This window comes from Zootermopsis nevadensis, unplaced genomic scaffold, assembly GCF_977971745.1.
Source record: "Zootermopsis nevadensis isolate Lab colony 2312 unplaced genomic scaffold, Znev_1.0 Znev_ptg000028l, whole genome shotgun sequence".
Taxonomy (NCBI): Eukaryota; Metazoa; Arthropoda; class Insecta; order Blattodea; family Termopsidae; genus Zootermopsis; species Zootermopsis nevadensis.
The window spans coordinates 24,861,007-24,883,712 of NW_028259160.1; the positions used below are offsets into that span (position 1 = coordinate 24,861,007).

General features: G+C 46.1%; 1 protein-coding gene across 10 annotated transcripts in view; it reads left to right on the forward strand.

The window, feature by feature from the left end:
- The window catches only part of OtopLa (proton channel otopetrin-like a), an 89,837-nt gene that overhangs the window by 30,299 nt on the left and 36,832 nt on the right, over positions 1-22,706 (forward strand). For 8 of the 10 annotated variants that reach the window (XM_087357344.1, XM_087357349.1, XM_087357340.1 and 5 more), the window contains 3 exons: positions 1,994-2,149; positions 2,235-2,341; positions 18,779-18,893. In XM_087357344.1, the coding sequence (XP_087213470.1) occupies positions 2,006-2,149; positions 2,235-2,341; positions 18,779-18,893 (366 nt within the window). In that variant the 5' untranslated portion in view covers positions 1,994-2,005. Of the gene's footprint in view, positions 1-1,993; positions 2,150-2,234; positions 2,342-12,744; positions 12,991-18,778; positions 18,894-22,706 lie in introns of those variants that run through there. The other 2 variants (XM_087357346.1, XM_087357350.1) reach the window with 2 other exon arrangements.

Below are 22,706 nucleotides of genomic sequence, written 5' to 3' on the forward strand. Positions count from 1 at the left end.
GGTAGACATTGTGCTGCGATCTGGCGGCCAAAATGGTAACTGTCCACTACGGGACACACTTCGCGATCTTGTTATTAATTAATAATTATCGAACTCACAGACTCTTGAATCCTCCTTCGCCATTGCAAGGTCTAAACTATTTTCTTTGGACAATCGCAATATTCTCTGTTAATTTTCTTCTCCTGTTGAGTTTTTATCGGGTAATGGCATCGAAGTGTATCGTTTTATTCAAAATTAAGCAATTTATAATCTGAGGCCTTTGTTTCCTTCTAGAAATAAACAACACTTTTAACCTAAAAGGTCGTAATAATGTGCGAGATGACCTCTGCACTTAGGTTAGGTTACGCAAAACAGTGCCAAAGACCCCTGGAAATTCCCCACTCAGTCACTTCCGCTCACTGAAACGACTCTAGGTCGTCGTGTAGATATTTATTAAGAGCTTGTTTAACGACGCTTTCGTAGTAGCTCAGACTACGTAGTGAATCTGAAAGGAAGCGGTCGTGGCCTAATCTAAGCCACTTCCTTAATTTGCATGGAGGGGCTGAGGAAAACCACGATAAACCCAAGCAGGATAGCAGATCTCCGGGCCGAGATCTGAACCCGGGACCTCCCGAATACGAAATGGGAGTAGACCGATTTTAACAGCGAATTTAGTGTATCTGAAGATGTTTTTAAAACTGACAAATATCAAATTGAATTAAAATGCTCTCAGCGGTTCGAGAATTCTCGACAGACGGACAGACGAAACGAAGCTATAATGCGCCTTAAAGTATTTCGGTAAGGGCGTAGACATTTTAAGCCAGTCTGTTCCAGGCGGCTTCCAGAATAACTTGGAATGGAAACTGTGAGCACATTTCCTCATCCTCAGCTGTTTCGGAGAACTCGACCGTACGACTCGAACCCGAGAAAGAAATTGTCTGCTGCGGGGTTAGAACAACTTGCTCGTCTCTTTGTTTGTTTGTTAGTTTGTTTATCTCGGAAGCGCGGTCCGCCAAGCTGTCAGATCTACGCGCGGGCACGTGCGATCCACAAACAAAGCGGCCACGTGCAAGAATCCCACGGCAGTGCTGCCAACTTCCCTTTAGATTTATTGAGACAGTTCACAGTCGCAGGCGAGCAGCGCCCAAATGGCGGAATCTAACAGAAGTTTTTTCCGTAGAATAAAAGTTTGACGGCAGTTCCATCGATTTTCAAAATATCAGAAAATTAAAATTAATCTGGGGGTTTCTTTGCTACGGCGCGGGTCACAGATGCGGGAAATTTACGTGGTAATTCGTAATTCGTTAATGGCGACACTTCTTATAGAGCAGAGGGGCTTATTTTTTTAAAAAAACGGGATTTTTTAGCCTGAAACAGAACGCCACGTGTTACAACGTCATCGGCGTCGCAGCCCCACTCAAAAATGTGTCGGAATGCACGAACTCAGCACCAACCTTCAATGTTCGGACGTTCCTAGATCGAATCGCGGTCAGTAGCGGCTGCTGTCAGCGTCTTCGCCAGATGATGTGCCCTGTACTTCTGGAGTAACTTCAGTGTTGATCCACGATACGGATTTTACACAGAAATATTTTCCATTTCCTTCGTTAAAGAAAGGCCACGTAGAAAATGTTTCAGACAAGAGGCGATAAATTTTAATTAGACGTACATTTCGTGACGTGTGCCAGATTTTTTTGTACGTTGAACTGTTTTTTGTGAAAACTCAAAAATTTATCTCCATATTCTTGTTAAAACAGGAGTTAGTGGGCTCTTGTGTAATATATTTTGCCCAGAATTAACAGCCAGACAGTCACTGCATTTCACGCGTAATTAATCGTTACAAGATTTTCGTAACGACTGCATTTAAGCCGTTCTTCCTCACAGCACAAAGAATTCTGATACCGTAAATAAAAGCCTCTGCTGTCTTGGCTGATAATTCCCCTCAGTTTTTGTGAATAAATACCGAGACAAGATCTGCACTGAGGAGTGTCAGAGGACTTTAACGTGGGTGTTACAGGAGCCGGACGGGATGCAGCGCTGTCCTTATATCCACGAGATGAAAGAGCGACTGCTCAGCAGCCAAGGTTCGAACCCGGAACAGCAGCTACTGGAAGGAATGGACAAGGACGTGCTTGAGATTCACGGCGACCCCACAGTGGGCACCGTTGTCAAGGTATTACAACTTTTCTTACATAAAAGAACTCGCGATCTGTTTGTTGGCCGTCGAGGCTCCTTACAAACTCTGTTCTTGCCTGCAGCTCAACCCAGATGGTTATGGCTCCCACACTTCACCGACGCACCACTGCACCAGACAGCACCTCTCCGATGACTACGACGAGGAACCCTTCCTGCCCAAGAACGCAAAGTGAGTACGTCGCATGTGATTAATTAATTAATTAGAACGCTGGCCTTGTAATCCTGGGGGTCTCGGGTTCGAATTTATAACTTGTGTTGGGCAAGGCCGTGGTCTAGGCAACACGGAGTTTTCCTCCGTGGCATCCCAACAATTACTCCATTCACACACAGAAGAAGGCAATGGCAAACCACTTCTGGATCATCTGCCAAGAACGTATATGAACAGGTCCCAGTCCGAGAAAAGGATGGAAGGATCCTGTTCATATGGACCTGTCGGCAGACAGAACACTAAATAATAATAATAATAATAATAATAATAATGTTCTTCCATAGGCCTCGTGTGATTTGAGGTCTTCTGTGTTGAGGCGCCATGTAGTCTGTTTGAAGTTTACCGATCTTTCATCGCCCTGATGATGGAGGATGTAAGGACCTCTGAAACAGTGGTACATTTCCACCGGTCTTCATGACGCTAAAACAGAGAAGACAGCAGTTAATAACATTTGTAAATTAAAAACATTGGCAGGCATCGGTCCGACTTCTGACGTAATTTGTCACCTCCTGATAAAAAAAATCTATTTGATAGATGAGCTCGTAAAATTTTGAGTATGCGCATTTCCTTTGGTTAAGAGAGAATTAATTTTCGTTGTTTTAATACGAATTTGGAAACTAGTTGAACCAAAAAAGGCATCAAGAATATTAAATGATAAGGCTTTGTATTCCGGAGGTCCCTTTTTCAGTTCTCGGCTTGGAGACTTAATTTTTTCATGGTTTTCCTCAGTCCCTCCAGGCACCTTCCACATCCTTTCCAGTTCACTGTCATCCTCTCATTCGATGCTGTATATCCTGAGCTGCTTAAAATCGTCGTTAAATAAACTACAAATATTTAAAAGTGTGACAGAGAGGAATAATCTTCGTAGTTTTGCTACAATCCGAAGTGTGGGCTGCGACGTAGCGACTATAATTTGGCACTATGCGCCATGTAGGCGCTTGGGGGGAGAGGAGTATAGCTCATACTCATTCTTGACCTCGGCACTAGATGGGGGATCAGTGGTCAGCGTAATGCCTCGGCTGTGCTTCGCCCCCCCCCGGGGGGAAAGGATCCCGGTACCCATTGGATTGGAGGCTGGAGGAAAATCCTCTGCCCCTGTCGGGGATTGAAGCCAGGTCTCCAGTGCCTGTTAAAAGGAATTAAAATCTTCGGACGAGTCTCATTCAACATTCACATCCAAGAAAGTAATAATTTCGATCTTTTTTGGGTTTGTTGCTAAAACGTGCAACTTTTCTTTGGCACGTCTTAGTTTTTAGACAAGTTTAAAAAAATCACCTCTCAGCTTTGCTATGTCCGTCCGTCCGTCTGTTTGCACGCAGAAACTTCAGAGTGAATGAACGGATTTTTTCAAAATCTGATATTGTGGAGGTTTAAAGAAATTTGTTGATGCACTACGATTCAAATCCAAAAAAAAAAAAGTTTTTTATGTGAAGACTCGGCGTATTTCTGCACGCAGAGATCAATGGGTGTGGGTAATTCCCAGGCACACGACTGCATCGAAGAATGATGGGACATCCCATTTTAATTTAAATTTAGGTTTGAAATTACATGACGTGCCTTCTAACTGAAGGAACTCCAAATTCGCAGTTGCTTCGACTTCTGAACAACCTTCCATTAATTGGGACTGGTTTTCGTCACTATCACAACCGTCACTTGGAGGTCGCGCGTGTCCACCTTTTTCCATGTGGTCAGTGTCTCGCTCTTTAACACAAAGTACACAAAAACAAATTTCTGGCGGTTAACAGTGGAACAATCCAATCAGCTGGCCTGAAACTACGCCTCACTGTTGCCAACTGCGTTATTTAAAATCTAATGACATTTGGATTTACTTAATTGCTTCGAAATGATTCCTCGTTAGTTGAAACTATTTCTAAATGAATACAACTTCACAACTTATAACAATTTTGTGCAGAAGTATTTACGAATTTTAAAATTTCCAACAATCTTTGCTGCGACCGACGCTCTGTGATGACGCCATCAGCCACTCGTACAGTCGCCAGTCACCAAACAAAGGCCACTTCCCCCGAAACAACTCTGACGTCACTGGCGCGATTAGCAAAGTCAGATTGCCACAGTTATTTGTGCCCTGAAACTGCGCGCCGGAGCACCTCGGCACCGCGTGACGTGTGAGGTGTAACTTCAAAGCGACTTTCGCGTTTTACGAAACGCGATAATGCGATTACGCCGCCCGAGGCAACGCCCGAGATTCCGATAGAAACGCAGCCCCGTTGTTTAGGCTGACGAATTTTAATAGGCGTCTTCCAAGTTGTGACGCCGTGGAGGAACGTGGGGCCTCCACCTTCATTCTACCGCTAAGATGGCGAGCGCATGTCAGACCACAAACGATTGGTCGCCTGAGAACCCCGTAAATTCCGGTGAAACTCTGCGACGTCAAACTTTGGTCGAGTTCTCTGTCACGTGGCCTACGCCCGGACAGAGCAGACTTTGGTCTTCAGCTTGGAGCAAATTCCTCGGGCTGTGCAGAAGTTGAGGGCATTTCCTCGACATTCGATTGCTCGTTTCTGTTTTCACCTTTTTTCTCATAATGAAGCAATTGAAGCGAATTATTAATTAAACTGATTCAGCTACTGGTAGACGTAAACTGAATTTCATAAGACACGTAGCTGGCATTTATTCATAGAATCAATTTTATTTATTTAGTGTTCCGTCTGACGACAGGTCCATATGAACAGGATCCTTCCATCCTTTTCTCTTCTCGGACTGGGACCTGTTCATATACGTTCTTGGCAGATGATCCAGAAGTGGTTTGCCATTGCCTTCTTCTGTGTGTGAATGGGATGCCACGGAGGAAAACTCCGTGTTGCCTAGACCACGGCCTTGCCCAACACAAGTTATAAATTCGGGCACCGCCGGGAATCGAACCCGAGACCCCAGGATTACAAGGCCAGCGTCCTAACCGCTAGACCACCTCATCTTATTATTATTTAGTGTTCTGTCTGACGACAGGTCCATATGAACAGGATCCTTCCATCCTTTTCTCTTCTCGGACTGGGACCTGTTCATATACGTTCTTGGCAGATGATCCAGAAGTGGTTTGCCATTGCCTTCTTCTGTGTGTGAATGGGATGCCACGGAGGAAAACTCCGTGTTGCCTAGACCACGGCCTTGCCCAACACAAGTTATAAATTCGGGCACCGCCGGGAATCGAACCCGAGACCCCAGGATTACAAGGCCAGCGTTCTAACCGCTAGACCACCTCATCTTATTATTATTTAGTGTTCTGTCTGACGACAGGTCCATATGAACAGGATCCTTCCATCCTTTTCTCTTCTCGGACTGGGACCTGTTCATATACGTTCTTGGCAGATGATCCAGAAGTGGTTTGCCATTGCCTTCTTCTGTGTGTGAATGGGATGCCACGGAGGAAAACTCCGTGTTGCCTAGACCACGGCCTTGCCCAACACAAGTTATAAATTCGGGCACCGCCGGGAATCGAACCCGACACCCCAGGATTACAAGGCCAGCGTTCTAACCGCTAGACCACCTCATCTTATTATTATTTAGTGTTCTGTCTGACGACAGGTCCATATGAACAGGATCCTTCCATCCTTTTCTCGGACTGGGACCTGTTCATATACGTTCTTTGCAGATGATCCAGAAGTGGTTTGCCATTGCCTTCTTCTGTGTGTGAATGGAGTAATTGTTGGGATGCCACGGAGGAAAACTCCGTGTTGCCTAGACCACGGCCTTGCCCAACACAAGTTTATTATTATTATTATTATTATTATTATTCCATCTATTCAACATTTTATAGGGTATTTATTTCTATGTACCCCAGAAAAACCTTGCCCCTGAGGTAAATACAGCAGAAGCTGTTTCCGAAATATATTTTGTTTTTAATACGTGTTACACGCATTAAACAGATTTCGCGAGAGGAGCGTCTTTCAAACGATGGATGATGTTCATAGATTGGCGATTTTCTGATGTTCCCTGACGTCGTGGTCACCCGGGATGTTGACCAAATATTTTTTGAATAACTTGGAGACAGTTCGAGTTGCTCCTACAATTACTGGAATTACTCTCTTATTTACGTTCCACCTTCGCTGTATTTCAAGATGATCTCCGTTTCATTCTGTTGGTCTTGTAATATCAATTAACAGCAAGTCTCATTTCTCTTTCGGATTATTATTATATTATAGTAACTACTTTACGTCTAATTCAAGGCCCGTTCGTGCTTAACCACTGACTCATTAATTAATGATCCTTTCTTTAGCCACATTTTTAGGTGTTAATTTCACATTGTAATTCTTATTGTTAGTGTTTTTTAATTTATTATACCGCGCCTTTGCTGAGGTCGGCCGCCATTTTCGAATCTAAGCTACACGAACAGCTGAACGTCGCGTCACCGCGTCCTATCGATCCTTCCTCTCGATTCGGGGTCGTTACACTCGTCCGGCGAGCGTGGCTTCACCTCCATTTTGTTCTGACTTGGGAGCCGACACACAAGATAAATTATTAAAACATGGCGGCTGGTCGATTCGCTCTATTATCCGACGTGTGTCTGCACCACCGAGACAAACAAAGAAACTACAGGACAGAATCAAAATATAACAGAGACCTCTGGAGAGACCTAGACGTAGATGGGAGGATAATCTCAGGCGGGATCTATGGGAGATAGGAGTTGAAGGAGACTGGATTTTGTTGGCCCAGTACAGGGTCTGGTGGAGGGCTTTGGTTAATTCGGTGATGAACCTTCGGGTTCCGTAAGCCATCTGGTTGGTTGGGTCAACTATTTGGGAAGCCTGAGGGGAAGAGACCGCTGGGGAGACCTAGACGTAGATGGGAGGACAATCTCAGGCGGGATCTATGGGAGATAGGAGTTGAAGGAGACTGGATTTTGTTGGCCCAGTACAGGGTCTGGTGGAGGGCTTTGGTTAATTCGGTGATGAACCTTCGGGTTCCGTAAGCCATCCAGTTAGTTGGATCTTCCGGCAAAACCAAAGAATTTAGAACATGAAGTAATGGAATTATAGAACTTATTTCACATATACATTAAGCTTAATAATTTTTAGCACAGGTAAAATCATATGCAAAGTAGGATTGAGTTTTGAGGTTATCACTTAATGCAGGCTTGAATAATTTCATATCACGATTTAAACTTTTAATTGTATGTTGAAGATTATTGAATAACTTCGTACACCTTCTTGATATTTAGTGAGGTTATGATTTCGCATACGGAGGTCGTGCTTACGTCTTGTGTTCAAATTGCGTACATTTGTACATTTCTTTGAAATTTGCCCAAGTTTTGTACCACAAAATGGAACTCCAGGTTCCCTTAAAGACGGGTACTGGCTTACTTTATTTTACTTAGTACAGCCTGATATTGGCTTCTCAAAGAGTATTCTGCACCACAGACTTACGTGGTTAGAAAAGAAGAACGTAAATATGGCACGTCGTAGGGCTGGATGTCCGTGCAATACAAGAGTAGGCTTTGCGATTTCTGCCTGGGACTGAGTTTCATGGACGAGTCGATTTCCTTGCCTAACTTCGTGTTCCGAAACCGCAAATAGCAGACGTCCTGCCCCATTTTCTGCAGTGCTCATATTTGCCTTGTTTCCCCTATTATTAAATTGCTGGACATTGCCCCCCTCCGGTCGTTTGGTCTGAAAACGTGGACTGCAGATTCGACACGCGACGTCGCGTGCGATACCTGGCGGTAATTACGTGTTTTACACACGCGTTCGAAGACGCCATGGCGTTGGCCCATCGACCTGTTAGCTTCGGCGCTGCGACGCCGAAACTTAGATTAAGCACAAAGCACGCGGTTCGGAGCGGGAATTGAACTGAGGACGGAAGTCCACGTGGCCTTCGCTCCGTAGGTTTCAAGAATGCAGAAGTGGCGATACATGGTTACCTAGCAACGGGAAATCATCATACGAACACCGGCATTTTCAATACAGAGACGACCTGGATCTCGTGAAAGGTGTGTCTGAAATTAAGTTCTTTGGTCAGGGATGACCCGAGCAGGCCTCCGGGATTTCAATTTCTCACGGCGATTATGAAGATGGCTGTCTTCTGGACTTGTACGCCCTGATGATGAAGGCAGCAAGCACCGCTGAGACGTCGGCAAACTTCTACCAGAGTACACGGCGCAACAGTCAAAAAGGCAGACGCCCTCAGAGGGGTCTGTTTCTTGGTGTTCGTGACCCAAGTGTCGATGTTGTCGGGTCTTCTTCTGTACTTTATGCAGCGTCGAATGGAAGCGGCCGTGGCCTAATTTAAGGTACTATCAACTGCATCTATCCGCGACGAGATTTGAATGCGGGACCTCCCGAATACGAAGCAGGAGTGCTAAAAGCACTGGGCTCGTATCGTCAGCAGTTTCTTCTTTTTACTCAGTCACCTGTCCTCAACCAATCCGTCTCCGTGGACTTCCCTTGTCTTGACGTCGAGTAATCGATCTAGCTGCCGATCATTATTATCGACTTTAAGATGCTGATCTCTGATTTGTATTTAACACACGTTTCGTGTAATTCTGAGTATATCGAAGTATGTGCAGATTTTTTGAGGACCAAACATCGGGCAGGTCGCCCTCTCGCGTCACAACCGCCATGCCGTGTTCTTCTGTAGGTGGGCCATGGCGGATTATTAACCACTCACTCGCAATTATTCATTCATTTTATAGCCTTTGCATTCTTTGCACTGTAATCAATTATCCTAAGAAACCAGTGACCATCTCGACGCTCGGATGCGTGCGTGTCCCGTTTGCCTGGAGCGTCTGGTGACGCACTCCTGCAGTCTGTTGCGTTTTGCATGCCTGAGAGTCCTTGAATTACAGCAAAGCGTAGGAGAGGAGGATTCGATACTTGGGAGGCGTCGAATTCCTCAATTCGAAGTAAAACCTCTTCATCAGTGTCGTGTGCCCTTGGTTCGATATCGAGCATTTTAATAGACGTTTGGAGGAGTCCTGAGTTCTGAAGAAAAAATTACCAAGACCTCTGCAGTCACAAATTTCTGCGTGCAATGTCAGAGGCATCTCAGAAATCTTTTATTTTTTCGGAGCCAGCGTGTGATATGAGCCGGGTAGCTCAGTCACTGTAGTTACTTACTAAGGGGTTCGATATCCGACGGGGGCTCAGACATTTTCCTCTTGCCTCTGCGTCTAGACCGGCTCTGGGGCCCACCCAGTCTCCTGTCCGATGGGTATCTTCCGCTGACCACCCACCCCATCTAGTGCCGAGGTTAAGAATGAGTAGGAGCTATACCGCCTCTCCCCCCAAGCGCCTACATGGCGCGTAGCGGGATAGATTTACTTTTCCTTGTTTCAAGCGCGTGAGGCGTCTTTGCCTGCTGTTGACATGAAACATCTTTGTGACGGGAAGAGAAGTTGCTGTTCCCGAGGTACCGGAAGGGCTGGCGGACTCTCAGTAAAGTCCCCGGAGGTAATTTAGGTAACAACGCATTTGGACCCCACGTCATTCCTGATCAACTGCAGACATTTTTTAAGCGTCTTTATGTTCGCTCCAGTTACCGCGACGCCTGACGCACCTCTCGAGGGCCCTTGAGAACCACCGACTTCCATGGTTACATGAACACGCAGGTTAGGTTTTGACTGTACCTGTTTGCAGTCGGAGCGATTTATCGGGCGAATGTTGGATTCTGTGTCTCTTGAAGATGTTTGGAGCTGAAAACCTTTTAAAAAAAGCTCTCGGTTTCCCAGTTGAAACATTCACTTCCATTTTAACTCTCTCCTTGGTGCTCAGAACAGACTCTTCTGGTATTCTCAGTCTTGCTTGCTTCTTAAACAATTACGTGTGCACGTAAAGATTGGAAATGCCGAGGAACGTAATTTTATCGCAATTATAATTTGGGAGGGGGTCGATTGACGTCGTTTGAAAACTAATTTTGCTTTTCAGGGCTGTGTACACGCCTGCAGGCACCGATCGGTTATTCGCGTTTGAATACAATTTTGTGGTTGGACCTGCGGGGGTGGGGATACCAATTACACACAGCAAAGGGCACTGCCCCAAGGGCTTGACAGTCATCACGGGGACAGATCGTTTATGAAATATGTTTTAATTCTGAACGCCGTTGAATGTACACGGCGCTAAAAAAAATCGGTTTCGTCCTCTAAGAAAATTGTCGGTCAACGAGTCACCTACTTCGCGGATTGACTTCTGCAGACAGACGGAAACCCCTTCTTTGATAGATGCATGTTTAAAGACGCACTTGTGGGTTGCGATACTTCTCAGAAGAGGGTTTTTCCTAGAAGCTAACACCGCAGATGTGGTTGTTTTTTTTTTGCAAGTCGTCGAACGAATTAAAAGTGCAATTTGAAATTTCGCTCGCATTTTGAAGCTTTTTCTGTGCAGCGGAGATTTAAACTGGTGCATTATTTATCTTCAGTTTTACCGTTTAATATTGGCGCTCGCTTTTTTTAAGTCTCGGAAAAATGCTTGAAGCAGGCGCCCGCGTATTCCCGGCGTCTCGGGGAACACCAAGGTTACTTATTCGCTCTGCTCTGTTGGCAGAAATATGAACCTATACAAGGAAACTTTGTTTATAAAAATACCTTCACTTGCGCGGAACAAATTGTTGGACCTTCTGGGATACTTACACTAAGATGAAGATATAATATTAAAATGGATGTCAGAGAAACAATTGTGAAAGTAAGAACAGGATTCAGCTGGCCAGCATATGGTGCAGTAGTGGGCTGTCGTGAATTCATGGACGAAGTTCTACAAGTCGTGGAAGAAGGACATTTCTTAATGTAGAGAGACAGCAAGGCCCTAATGGCGCTCTGTAGATCCCGGGATGAGATCTTCACCCGGAGGGCGACCTTCCAGAGGTATTTCGTGATTTTCCTTAGTCCCTCTAGGCAAATATCGGAGCGTGTCTTAAAATTTTACCACATCCTTCAAATTAGTCGTTCTGTCACTCAACGGTAGACGAACTTTTTCCACATGTTAAAGTTCCTGAAATCGGAGTTCGTCTCGCATTTGTTTGATGGCGACTGAAAATCGAAATAGCGAATTTTATCCCCCAAACCTATTACTGCATCTTACAATCGATGGCGTCCTAAAATTCAGGGAATGCGGCAATTTAAGCTGTTGGAAGCATCGTTAAATAAGGCAGAAATAAGCGAGAAAAGAGTTGACGAAAATATATTTAAAATCAGTACCAACGCCAGTGGCAGAGTCGGCAATGACAAATCTCGCACTTCGATTCTGAATAATCTGAAACAGCAAAGACCAGGAAATTTTTGAGTGGAAGGCGATCTGGAAGAACAGCAGGGAACAAAGGATTCGAGGTTCTGCTGGGTTGGTGCGCCGTCCAGTTTCAGATGTCCTTGCTGCCTCCATTATCAGGGCGATGAGTAACTCACCATCAGATACACGGCGCTACAACCCAGAAGGCAGGCACCTTCAAACCTGTACAAACTTTGAAAATTCGTGCTAGTAGTTGTTACAACTGATTTGATGCCGAAACGTCCTCATTGAGACGCTTCATAATACCGAAACACGACTGAAAAATGAGTGTCCGTAACCCACGTTATCCTTTAAGGTGCAAATCAAAAAGTTTTGGATAAAAATAAAGCCTGGTTGGCTAAGCGATGACACAAATGGCGGGACCCGACGTTTTTGCAGCGCTTGCCCCGAAGCTGGTGACCGGATGCGATCCCAAGCCCCCTGCATCCTAACCTAACATCCGTCTTAATGCAGCGCTAGACAGACGGTCAGTGAACGTGACGTTTCTAGCCTAATATGGGAGAGGCCATCCCTTCCTCCTGTGGGCTGCGGACTCTCGGTTTCAGTGGGCAGGGATCGACAAGGAGAGGCCGCCAAACTAACCTAACCTAACCCCAGAGACAGCGATTTCTGAGATTTCATCCGCACGTGACGGAGGACAGGCTTAAAGCTAGGCACGTGGTCCGTGAAGCCGTTGGTAGAAATTGCTGTCTTCAGAGGAGCCCGGCACCGTTCCCAATCCTTTGCCAGATGAATCCAATCCACACCTACCAAACCCATATCACTAAATTTAATTCTTAGATCTTCCAAGTCGTCTCGTCCCTTTAGACTTCCCACCCAAATGTTTATAGGCATTTCTAGTGTCCCACGTGCGCGCTGCATGCCCAACCAGTCTCGGATTCCTTGATCTGATCATTCCAGAATTTGGCGAAGGGCACAGCTCCGCGTTGTGTGGTTCCTCTTACTTCAGAATATTCCCGGGTGTCTAAAAATGACGGAATTTTGTTGACTTGAACGAAGACATCGGTGCGCGTTTAACACGCCGTGACCTCGCAAGGTCGCCAGGACTTCGCCCCTGTGCTGTGCGCCGGGTCGTGTGGACCCCGGACCGGCTGGCTGAGCGCGCAGCTGGCACATCCATCTCATCTCGCGCTGCAGCCTCTCGAAGGAGCTGCTGAGTGGCCTGCCTACCGCGCCAGGGGCAAGTCGCGAACAGTTGCCGGTCGAAATGGTGGGCGGGGGCGACGTGAAGGTCGCCACCGTGGAGGTGGAATCCGTGGACAACATGGCGACACTTCCGGTGTCCAGGGCTCACGGCGGAAGTGATGTCACGGCCGAGAAGAACAACGTGACGAACAAGGAGACGGAGCTGAAGAAAGTGCGACCTCGGCCCCTCAAAAGGTAACGAGCGACCGCTGCAGTTGGCAGGGCGTCGCTTAACAAACCAAGTCGAGGCTTCGGCCCCGTCGGAGAGAGCTTCTTCGTGACGGCTGTCTGGGGTCAGCCTGAGATGGACAGGGCATGTAGCCCGCATGGGAGGGGTTTGGTGGGCAACCAGAAGGAGTGAGATCACTGGGAGAACCAAGATTTCGGCGGGAGGATAATATTAAAATGGGTGTTATATGGACAGGGACCAGTGGCGGGCTCTTGTGAACGCGGCGATGAACCTTCGGGTTCCGTAAGATGTAGGGAATTTGTGTTTGTGTTGGCTGAGCGACTGTCGGTTGAGGAATGTAAGAGCAGGCGTTGATTTGAGCGGGCGAGGAAATTTGAAAGACGAATTGAAATTATTAGGCAGTTGTGGCCGATTTAAAATTTGCCCGGGAGGACTGAGGAGGTCACGCGGTGGCCGGTTGCCTGATTTCGGTACGAACTGGAATTCTCTCTGACGAGTTCCTTATCCTCGCAGAAAAATCCTGAGGATTCTGACTCGAGTAGAACCCGATTTTAAGTGGAATGCTCCTCGGTTAGGGCAGAGACAGTGCCGACGACGGCTCTGATGTGTGCAGACACGCAACTCGACGCCCTCACCACAGAGCCTAACATCCATCTTAATGTTATCCTTCCGTCTTCAATACGCACACTTTTAAGAAGCTTCCCCGCCAAAATTCTCTATCACATGTCCACGTCGTCTTGAACCTCTCTCTGTGGTGCAAGAACTAACTAAGATGGCGTGCCCTCTCGCTAATTTAATCTTTCTCGGGCTAAAATCCCAATTTCCTCAGCGCTCGTAACTTATCTCTTCCCACGCACACATTAGACTGAATTACGCGTTTAAGTAACGACGTTTCGGCCGTGAGGTGACCCTCAGTAAGTGTTCCTGTTTAATGATGCTGTACCAGTTACCAGTTACCTCGCTCCTGTCCAAAATTGGACAAAATTAAACGACCTTGTTCGTTCCTCGAATCATCATCGTCGGGTTTTACTGAGTGTCCCTCCACATCGCAGCGAAACTGACTTCAGAGAGGATGTATGGGCCTTCAAAGTTTCATGAAGGGTAAATCGAGTTTCAACGGCAGGTTCACTTTTAAGTTGACGTAAGTCGCTGTTGCTTTCACGTACTTTAAACAGCGATTGTTATGAATTGTCGACTAGCCGTCTTTTGTTTTTCTGACTCGAAATAAAAACGAGAGGAATCCGCGAATCGTGCGTCTTTATGGGGAAAATTATAAGCAATTCGGAACGCAAAATATAATGGACTTTCCTCGTCTTGCTCGCAGTCGGAACGGGCCCATTGCTAAGAGATCGATGGAGCTCTCCTCTGTTGTCTTCCTGTGCTGAGATAAAGCCGCGAACATGCTCGTAGTAATTGCCCTGATGATGACGGACACTTGGAGAAACAGAGATTGGAATAAGTGACGTAATATTTTGACGTCCCCCAAATTACGAAGGTGATCCACAAATATTTTCTGACGAATTTCAGGATCTCTGCAGTGTGAAACAGCAGTGGAGGATTCTCACGTGTTTCAAACTCCCTCCGGGGGGTGAAGGCCCTCGGAATTTTGTAAAGTAAAGGACAACAGAAGTTTAACGGCGGACGAAAACCCACGCGACTGTTTCGTGCGTCGGATTGAAACCCGTTCCTTGCGAGATAACTTCTGCAGAGCGTGGCCGTCCAGGGCGCTCCTCCGTGCGTCTCTGAGTGCCGAGACACGTCCTCACACTTCTTTGAGTACAGCCCAAGGTCAGGGGGGGGGGAGCCCCCCACCCCCCCAAAAACATCGGGTCAGTCCCTTTACCCGAAAGATAACGCAGCACGAACTCTGTTTGCCCTGCAATTCCTTAACGCAATTACTTTTTTCGCAAGTTCTGCGTTTAAAAGTGCAAAATTATCGGCAAGCAACGACCAGAACGGCCTCGTGTGATGATTTGTACTAATTCATTTGAATCTGATAGGCCGCCATGACACTTTTATTTTTAAGGCTGTCTGGGCCGAGGCGCCTCGGAGACAGCCAGGAACTCCGAAAGACGGTGGATCTTGCGTGCTTAATGGAGTAGATCGGGCGACCTTTCGTGGTTTTCTCGAGTTTACTGAGTCGAATTCCGAGGCAGTGTCGTTAAATGAGCTTCCATGTCCCACCCCAACGATTATCCTCCACCGCCTTCGCTGCTTGTGACCTGGTGAATCGAAAAACAGCGCTCAGATCACGTAACTGCAGATTCGTAGCCTCGACGCCTTCCGATTGTGCCGAAGAATCAGTTTTTTGGGCAGTTTAACCGCGTGATGGTTTGGACCGAGTGGACACCAGCAGCTTCAGGGCTACACCTCATCGTACAGTTCCTAATGTCGGTATATATAAAAAAAGACATTAACCTCCTGGCATCAGCTCGTCTCATGTCAGCTGTGTAGCTGATCGCGTAAAAGATCACGTAAATTCAACTCGGAATTAAGCAATAAGATCCAGGGATACTCAACCTCTCGAACCTCTCTGCTTCATGAAATAGTCAGAGGCCTGTGTAAGTCTGAGTCAGTGGTTTATGAAAACAAACAAATTGTTTAAAGGAAATTGATTGATTGATTGCATTTGCTTAGATTTCTGATACTTTCCGTGGCGCTTGGTTGAGCTGTCGCCATCTGCAATTCGGGGGCCCAAGGGCGAGTGTGGTCTTCGGAGGTTCTCGACCCTCGACTGTTACGAACTTTTTGTCATGCACCAACTGAATCAGACCTCCCTGGATTTTGTAAAGTAGTTCGGGGTTTCCAGCGGCTATTATTATTATTATTATTATTATTATTATTCCATCTATTCAACATTTTATAGGGTATTTATTTCTATGTACCCGAGACAAACCTTGCCCCTGAGGTAAATAGAGCAGAAGTTGTTTCCGAAATATATTTTGTTTTTAATACGTATTACACGTATTATTTTTTTTATTTTATTTGTAGTGTTCTGTCTGACGACAGGTCCATATGAACAGGATCCTTCCATCCTTTTCTCGGACTGGGACCTGTTCATATACGTTCTTGGCAGATGATCCAGAAGTGGTTTGCCATTGCCTTCTTCTGTGTGTGAATGGAGTAATTGTTGGGATGCCACGGAGGAGAACTCCGTGTTGCCTAGACCACGGCCTTGCCCAACACAACTTATAAATTCGGGCACCGCCGGGAATCGAACCCGAGACCCCAGGATTACAAGGCCAGCGTTCTAACCGCTAGATGAGGGATGAATATATATTTTACGACAGCGTCTTTCGAGTGACGTATGAAGATCCTAAAATGGCGGTCTTCTGCAGTTCCCTGGTGTCGTGTTCGCGCGGGATGTTGGCCAAATATTTTCTAAGTGACTCGGAGACAGTTCCATTATTATTATTATTATTATTTAAATATTTTTTTGGAATACGCGATTGCCCCCAGACGGCGGAATTTCATATCAAAGCCTTTGGATTCGATTTTGCTGAACTGGTCTGTGCGGAAATCTCCCAGTCCTTCAAAAAGTAATTCCCGTTTGATAATGGGTACCAACTGTACTTCCCGAAAGGTCCCTTGAGATAAATATTAAATAGACCGCGTGTTATATCCGAAATAAAGAGATCGTCGCCTTCGAATGCCACTCAGAATTAAATTGTTTAGGTTTGTTATGGCCCCTAATTCATGCAAGATCATTGCTGTTTCAGAACAGATTACGTCTACTGTCTGGACAGAGTCTGTCTGTAATCCATTCTTATGCTCAGGAGGCTCTGACGAAGACCACGTCAGTGGAAGAAGGACTTTTAATGCGAAATGCGCGCTCACGGACTGTGGAGATGAAGATATTTTCCACTGGAGTCTGGAGTCGTATGTTATTTTGTCCTGGCGTAGGTCACATGATCTTCGTGTGGACGTGGATTCAATTCCGTCGTAAGACACACACGCAGATCACGTGTCCACTGGGTTTCATGTCAGAGCCCTTGGATGTTCTCTAGCTGCCTGATTTGTTCGAAAACCGGCTCGCATTCCATGAAAATATTCCGTCTGTGATCGCAACGCAGCGAAACATGTTCATTCGAAGATGTCCGACTTCTTGGTTGTTGCGCCCTGCAGTCTGGTAGACGTTTACCGACGTTTCGGAGGTCCTTGCCAAAAATACGCTCGGACATTTGTTGCAAAATAGCGCATTTGGGGGACGGGGGGGGGGGTTATTTGTTTGACTGCGAAGTGAAAACGCGAAAGTGCCCAGGATGTTATTCGGACCTGAGAGGATGAAACAAGACGCTCCATAAAGACGCACTCTCAGATTTCATCTCGCCCTGTGTGCGACCTACGAGCCTGAGCTGCAGCTTGGATGGGGGAGGCCGGTAAAGCTGATGGCTGTTAAATCTCCTGGAAAACGCGAGGACGGGACGTGTACGAGGAACTGGCTCAGATCGCGTCTCGTGCGCTGGGATTTGTTATCATTCGTGATGTACGGTCATTGAGTACCTCCGTGATCCTACGTCATTCTTTGAAGGCTGGTCCCGTTCTACTGGACGACGCCTTCTCAACGAATGAGAGGGCGTTTGAGAGATGTGAGGAAAACCACGAACAGTCTTAGTTATGTAGCCGAGAGTAGAACCCATTGTCTCTTGGGTACAGAGCCAGACGCTGTTTCTGCATTTGTTAAGCGTCGTCTGCACGCAACGATTTGAAAACGAGGGCTTACGGCCTACGAAGCAGAAGGCATTTTCAGCAACTGCCGTGAATATTAACGTAAATATAAAATGGATCCCGCGGCCCTCAGGAGCTCCAAACAGGGCCCACGGAAGTCACGACCTTTCAAAGCTCTATGGAAACTCCCTCTTGTTAAGTTGTGCCTTTCGTTTGAAGTAATTCTGTTAGCACGCAGTGCACGGCGGGGAAGGCGTGACGTGTGCAGGAAGGGGGATTGGGCGTGGAGGGCTGATTGAATGACCTCTTTTCCTGTGGGGACACGAGAAGGAGGAACACGTTTCCGCGGTCTGTCTGAGGATTATCGAGGATCTCGTGGCAAGACTTGAAGCAGCTGTGAAGACGGCCGATGTCGTCTGTCGTGAAATGGGACGGAGGCTTCGAACGCCGATTGCAACTGCGAGGCGGCGCCCGTGGTTCGATGACGATGAGGACGTATTTCGTATGTCTGCGTTTCGGGCGGAAAGTCTCGGGACCTTATGACGCCTCAACATTTTCGTAGAAGAAACAGTTGCTATGCTCGTTCACTGACAACGTCGATGCCCTGCGTCTTCAGTTAACTTGGACGGTGCAGGCCTCAGGGCGCCGTGGCACGCCGACCGCCTCGTAGAGAATGTCGTATGTTTTCTGTCGTGGATGACGTATTATTAACCCTTTGAAGCCGAAGATCGTCTTCATAATATTTATGAATTCAGTCCGTACCGCGAAGAAAACACTTCACCTCACCATTACGAAAATCAGCTGGTTAACCCTTTGAAGCCGAAGCTCGTCTTCATAATATTTACGAATCCAGACCGTACCGCGAAGAAAACACTTCACTTAACCATTAGAAGTCGAATCAGGCGGTACCACATGAGATTTAACAAAAGAACATCCCGGTCAAAGCCTTAATAAAATGCGTGCATTAACAGTACGCGACTGTAATCTTGAGACTTGCAAGTTGATGTTGCAATACTGCACTTCTCTGGTTATATTTCCAGAGCCCCCTCGATGATGCATTCTCTTAAAAAAACATCCGAGACTGTGTGGATGCAAAGGATGTAGTTCCGCTTGTTTGTGTTCCAGGACATCGCTGTTCATCATCATGAGCTTCATCTACGCGAAGCTGCTGGTGGTGATCTGCATCGCTTATGTCATCTCCGAGGTGGTGACACACAAGCTGCCTCTCCACTACTACGAGGTACGTGTAAGGGAAGGCGACAGGGTTCTGTACCTTTAATCTGACCGGGATACGAACTGTTATTCTGGCAGTACTAGGCTTTTCTTTCTGGTGTGACTGAGTAAAACCACTAAAAATCCCAGTTAGGATAGCCGATCTCTGGGCCGAGATTTGAACCCGAGACCTCCCGAATACGAAGAAGTTGCGACGTGACGATGGGATGGCCGACCGCTGGCCTCTAACGCCACGCACAATCGTTTCATGACAGTGTTATCCTCGCTGCTTAAGTACGACAAATATAAGAATTTACCGAAGTAAACTCGAAGCAGACACAGTTTTGCCCTCACACCGATTACCGCAATCACACGTTTCCGAAAGCCCCGTCTGAGGTTGGTTCGAGTCGATATTCACGCGATGCATGCGAGTTCGATATAAATAGATCTCCGCTGAGCGGGCGCTTGTTATTAGCGGTTCAGTGGACCATCCAGAGTCCTGCGACTCGAAACAGAACGCACTTCTACGCTGCAAGACGGGGGCCCCCCCCTTGTCCACCGTCCGCTGCTTACTGTGAAGTACGAAGCGGGACTGTGTGCTTCACTTCGACTGACTATGGACTGGTCGACCGGGGTTCGATCCCCGACGGGGCAGGGAATTTTTCCTCTAGCCTCTGCGTCCAGACCGGCTCTGGGGCCCACCTAGCCTCCTGTCCAATGGGTATCTTCGGAGTCCTTTCTCCGGGTCGTAAAGCTGACCACTCACCCCATCTAGTGCCGAGGTTAAGAATGAGTAGGAGCTATACCCGCCTCTCCCCCCAAGCGCCTACATGGCGTGTAGCGTGACAGCTTTACTTGCTCGCAGTGTCTCAAACACTTGGCTCATCACAACTGCTCAGACAGCGGCGATGCTCGCCTGCGCATGTCTGGAAAGGGGGACTCATCTATGTGGCTTATGCAACGAAATTTGCTTGCTTTTATAAACAGCCTGCGGGACTGGGATTCGATTCATGGCCCCTTCGACGCCGGGCCCCACCCACTTCCCCAACCCGTGGTTACGGTAGTCGGGACGAAACTGCGTGTCCCGTCCGTTAGCAGTAAAGGACTAAGGAATTGGAGGGGTAAATTGTCCACACGACAAACATCGTTTCGCAATGGCTTTGGTTCACGTGTTACATTCGTTTGTTTTCTTCTACCCGCAAGTTAGTCACGTAAGCTAAAAGCACAGTTTAATCCCTCTAAGGTGGTGGAGGGGGGGGGGCGGCTCTCTCCGCGCAGGTAAAGCGGCCATTGCGGAAGGCGGCCATTAACCTAACATAACCTAACAAGTGCCTCCGTTTCTCGGACGTTTTCATGGCGCGGTGCTTTTTTTAAATACCAGGAAGAACGCATTTCACCGTCCGACAAATCTGACTTTTCCTTACGTCGTGTTTGTTGTGTTGTAACGTAAATGTCTGTCTGTATGTGCGGTGTTCCTAATGTTCTCGTATCTGGTTTTTGTGTGTGACGATGTTTGTAGCGTGTCAGTGTTAATGCCGTTCTGCTTCCCCCCCCCCCCCCCCCCCCCCCCGTTTGCTCGAAGTGCGTTTGTGTCGGGCCCGCAGCAGCGGTGAATGTATTGATTTTGTGTGGTACAGATGCTGGGCGAGAGCCCGGACAGGCATTGCCTTCCTCACACGTCGCAAAATCCAGCCGCCCTCTGCATAAAGGGAGGTCGTATTTTCCCGCCTGCCCGAAGTTTTTTTGATGTCAGAGAAACTGGACTTGCTCCAAAATTCGTGGCGATCATTTAATTTCACACGTTTTCGATTCCATAGGCGCCTGATCTATCTACTTGCCATGTCTCACTTAAGCTTGAACATCATTAGCAACAATGTAACATTTAGTATGTGCCACAGGTAAAATATTAAAGTCAGAATTTTCATGCAGTTTTTGTCTGCTTTAAGTAAATCTAATGAAGTAAATAATATACTTTAGACACACATTTTATGACGTTCCTATTCTGTAGAATGCCAAGACTGGTCCAAGCAATGTGTTGCATTCCTTCACTGAAACTAATTTATTTTGTTCGGCAGTAAAATGGCGAACATTACTGATTAAATCATTCAAATTCTGCAACAGGCATGGTTTATATGCAGTCAGAAGAATGCCCCCCACCCCAATCTCCCAGAGAAAAAAAAACTATTGAAACGTGTGGTATATTAAGTTTATTACTGGTTTTTATAAAATGTGCGTGTTAAAAATGTAGTACACGTGCTTATGAAAGTCTTGATTGTGAGGAGTGCACGAGACTTAAACACATTACCCCTTAAACATGACAGAGTCTGGCACAAAACGTTCTTTGAACACACAACAAATTTCTCTTAATTTTTTAGAGTGATTAATAATCCCACTTAATAAAATTGCTAATGGAAAGAAAGTGATAATTCTTACAGAAAAATAGTCCATAAAATTTAAAACAGTAATGGTAAAGGTTTAAGGGACTTCTGTACATACGATAACTTTCAAATAACAAATATTTTCTCTCGATACAAAAAGATACGTAAAACGACTCGGACTCGCCCTTAGACTACATCTTTGTAAATGCAAAACTACAAGAACTTACCCAAGACAGCAAGTGTTTTAGAGGAATGGACGTTGACGGCGACCTCTTCTCGGTCCGAAGTGTGATTAAGTGATCAGCGAAATATTTTATGTTCATATAATTGCGTGTTACGACAAGTCTCTTATTGTTCATGTGTCACTTGAAGCACGGCAAACATTTCGCTGTCAGAAACAAAGTCATGTTGCTCTCATCTTTCACTGGGGATACTGTCTTCATCTTCAGTGTTTAAACTTCACTTACTAGCTTTTACAGCACATTTCTTATAGACTACAGAAAACATCAGTTTCTGTGCCGCTTGCCTACTCTTCTTACTTGCATGACACCCTCGTATCTGCCTAGGACACCCAAATGGTGTCTTTCCTTGACGTTGCCATTGTGCACTGGGAACGGATCCAACAGGTTACCCGTATGAACTGTACTAGATACCCCATCCATACACATTGTAATTAACGTAACAAAGTTTCTTTGGTTTCAAAACTCAGTCAAAATGCCATACGGTTCCTCTGTTCTGAGTCCTAAAGCCCACAGATAGTTGGTGCACGGGCCCACTTTTTCTGTGACATCTGATCAATGTTGACCTGGATACTTTAAAATTATGTCTACATTCAAGTTTCTTAATTATTATTTTCCTCATTATTTTATTCGTCAAAGGTTTGTGTAATCAGCGGCAGAAAGTATCACAGCTATTTTTTGTTAATATTTAAAGAATATCTGTTCACTTAAAATATTGTTTTTTTTTCTTCAGAAATATAACTCTGATTTTAACTGATCATTTCCAGCATATTAATCACTGGAAGAAGGTCTGAATTGGAGCTGCAGAAACAGATACAGATTTTAGATAACTGAGGCGCTGGGCTCAGTTCGTTGCCTGTTGGGTCGTTTCATTGCACGAAGTGGAAGGAACCAAATTAATGCAATGTCATTTGCTTGAAGGCGAGTCCCCAGCTGAGGGAGGCGTATAGTGCGAGACAAATCACATTAAAATGCCTATGTCTGTTTTATGCCATCATTTTAATATTTTTAAGATTGGTTGTCTGTAACCTGACATTCGCTTCAAGTGACGCAGACATTTCAAAATTGTGAATTTGTCAAATGGCAGATTTAAACATCGATCTACAAAGTACCTTGTACAAGAAGGAATTATGTGTCTAAGATAGAACTAACTCTGAGGTGCACCAAGGTCATTTTTCTCATTCCTTATTCTGCACAACAAACTCTTCAGTATAGCGGATGCTT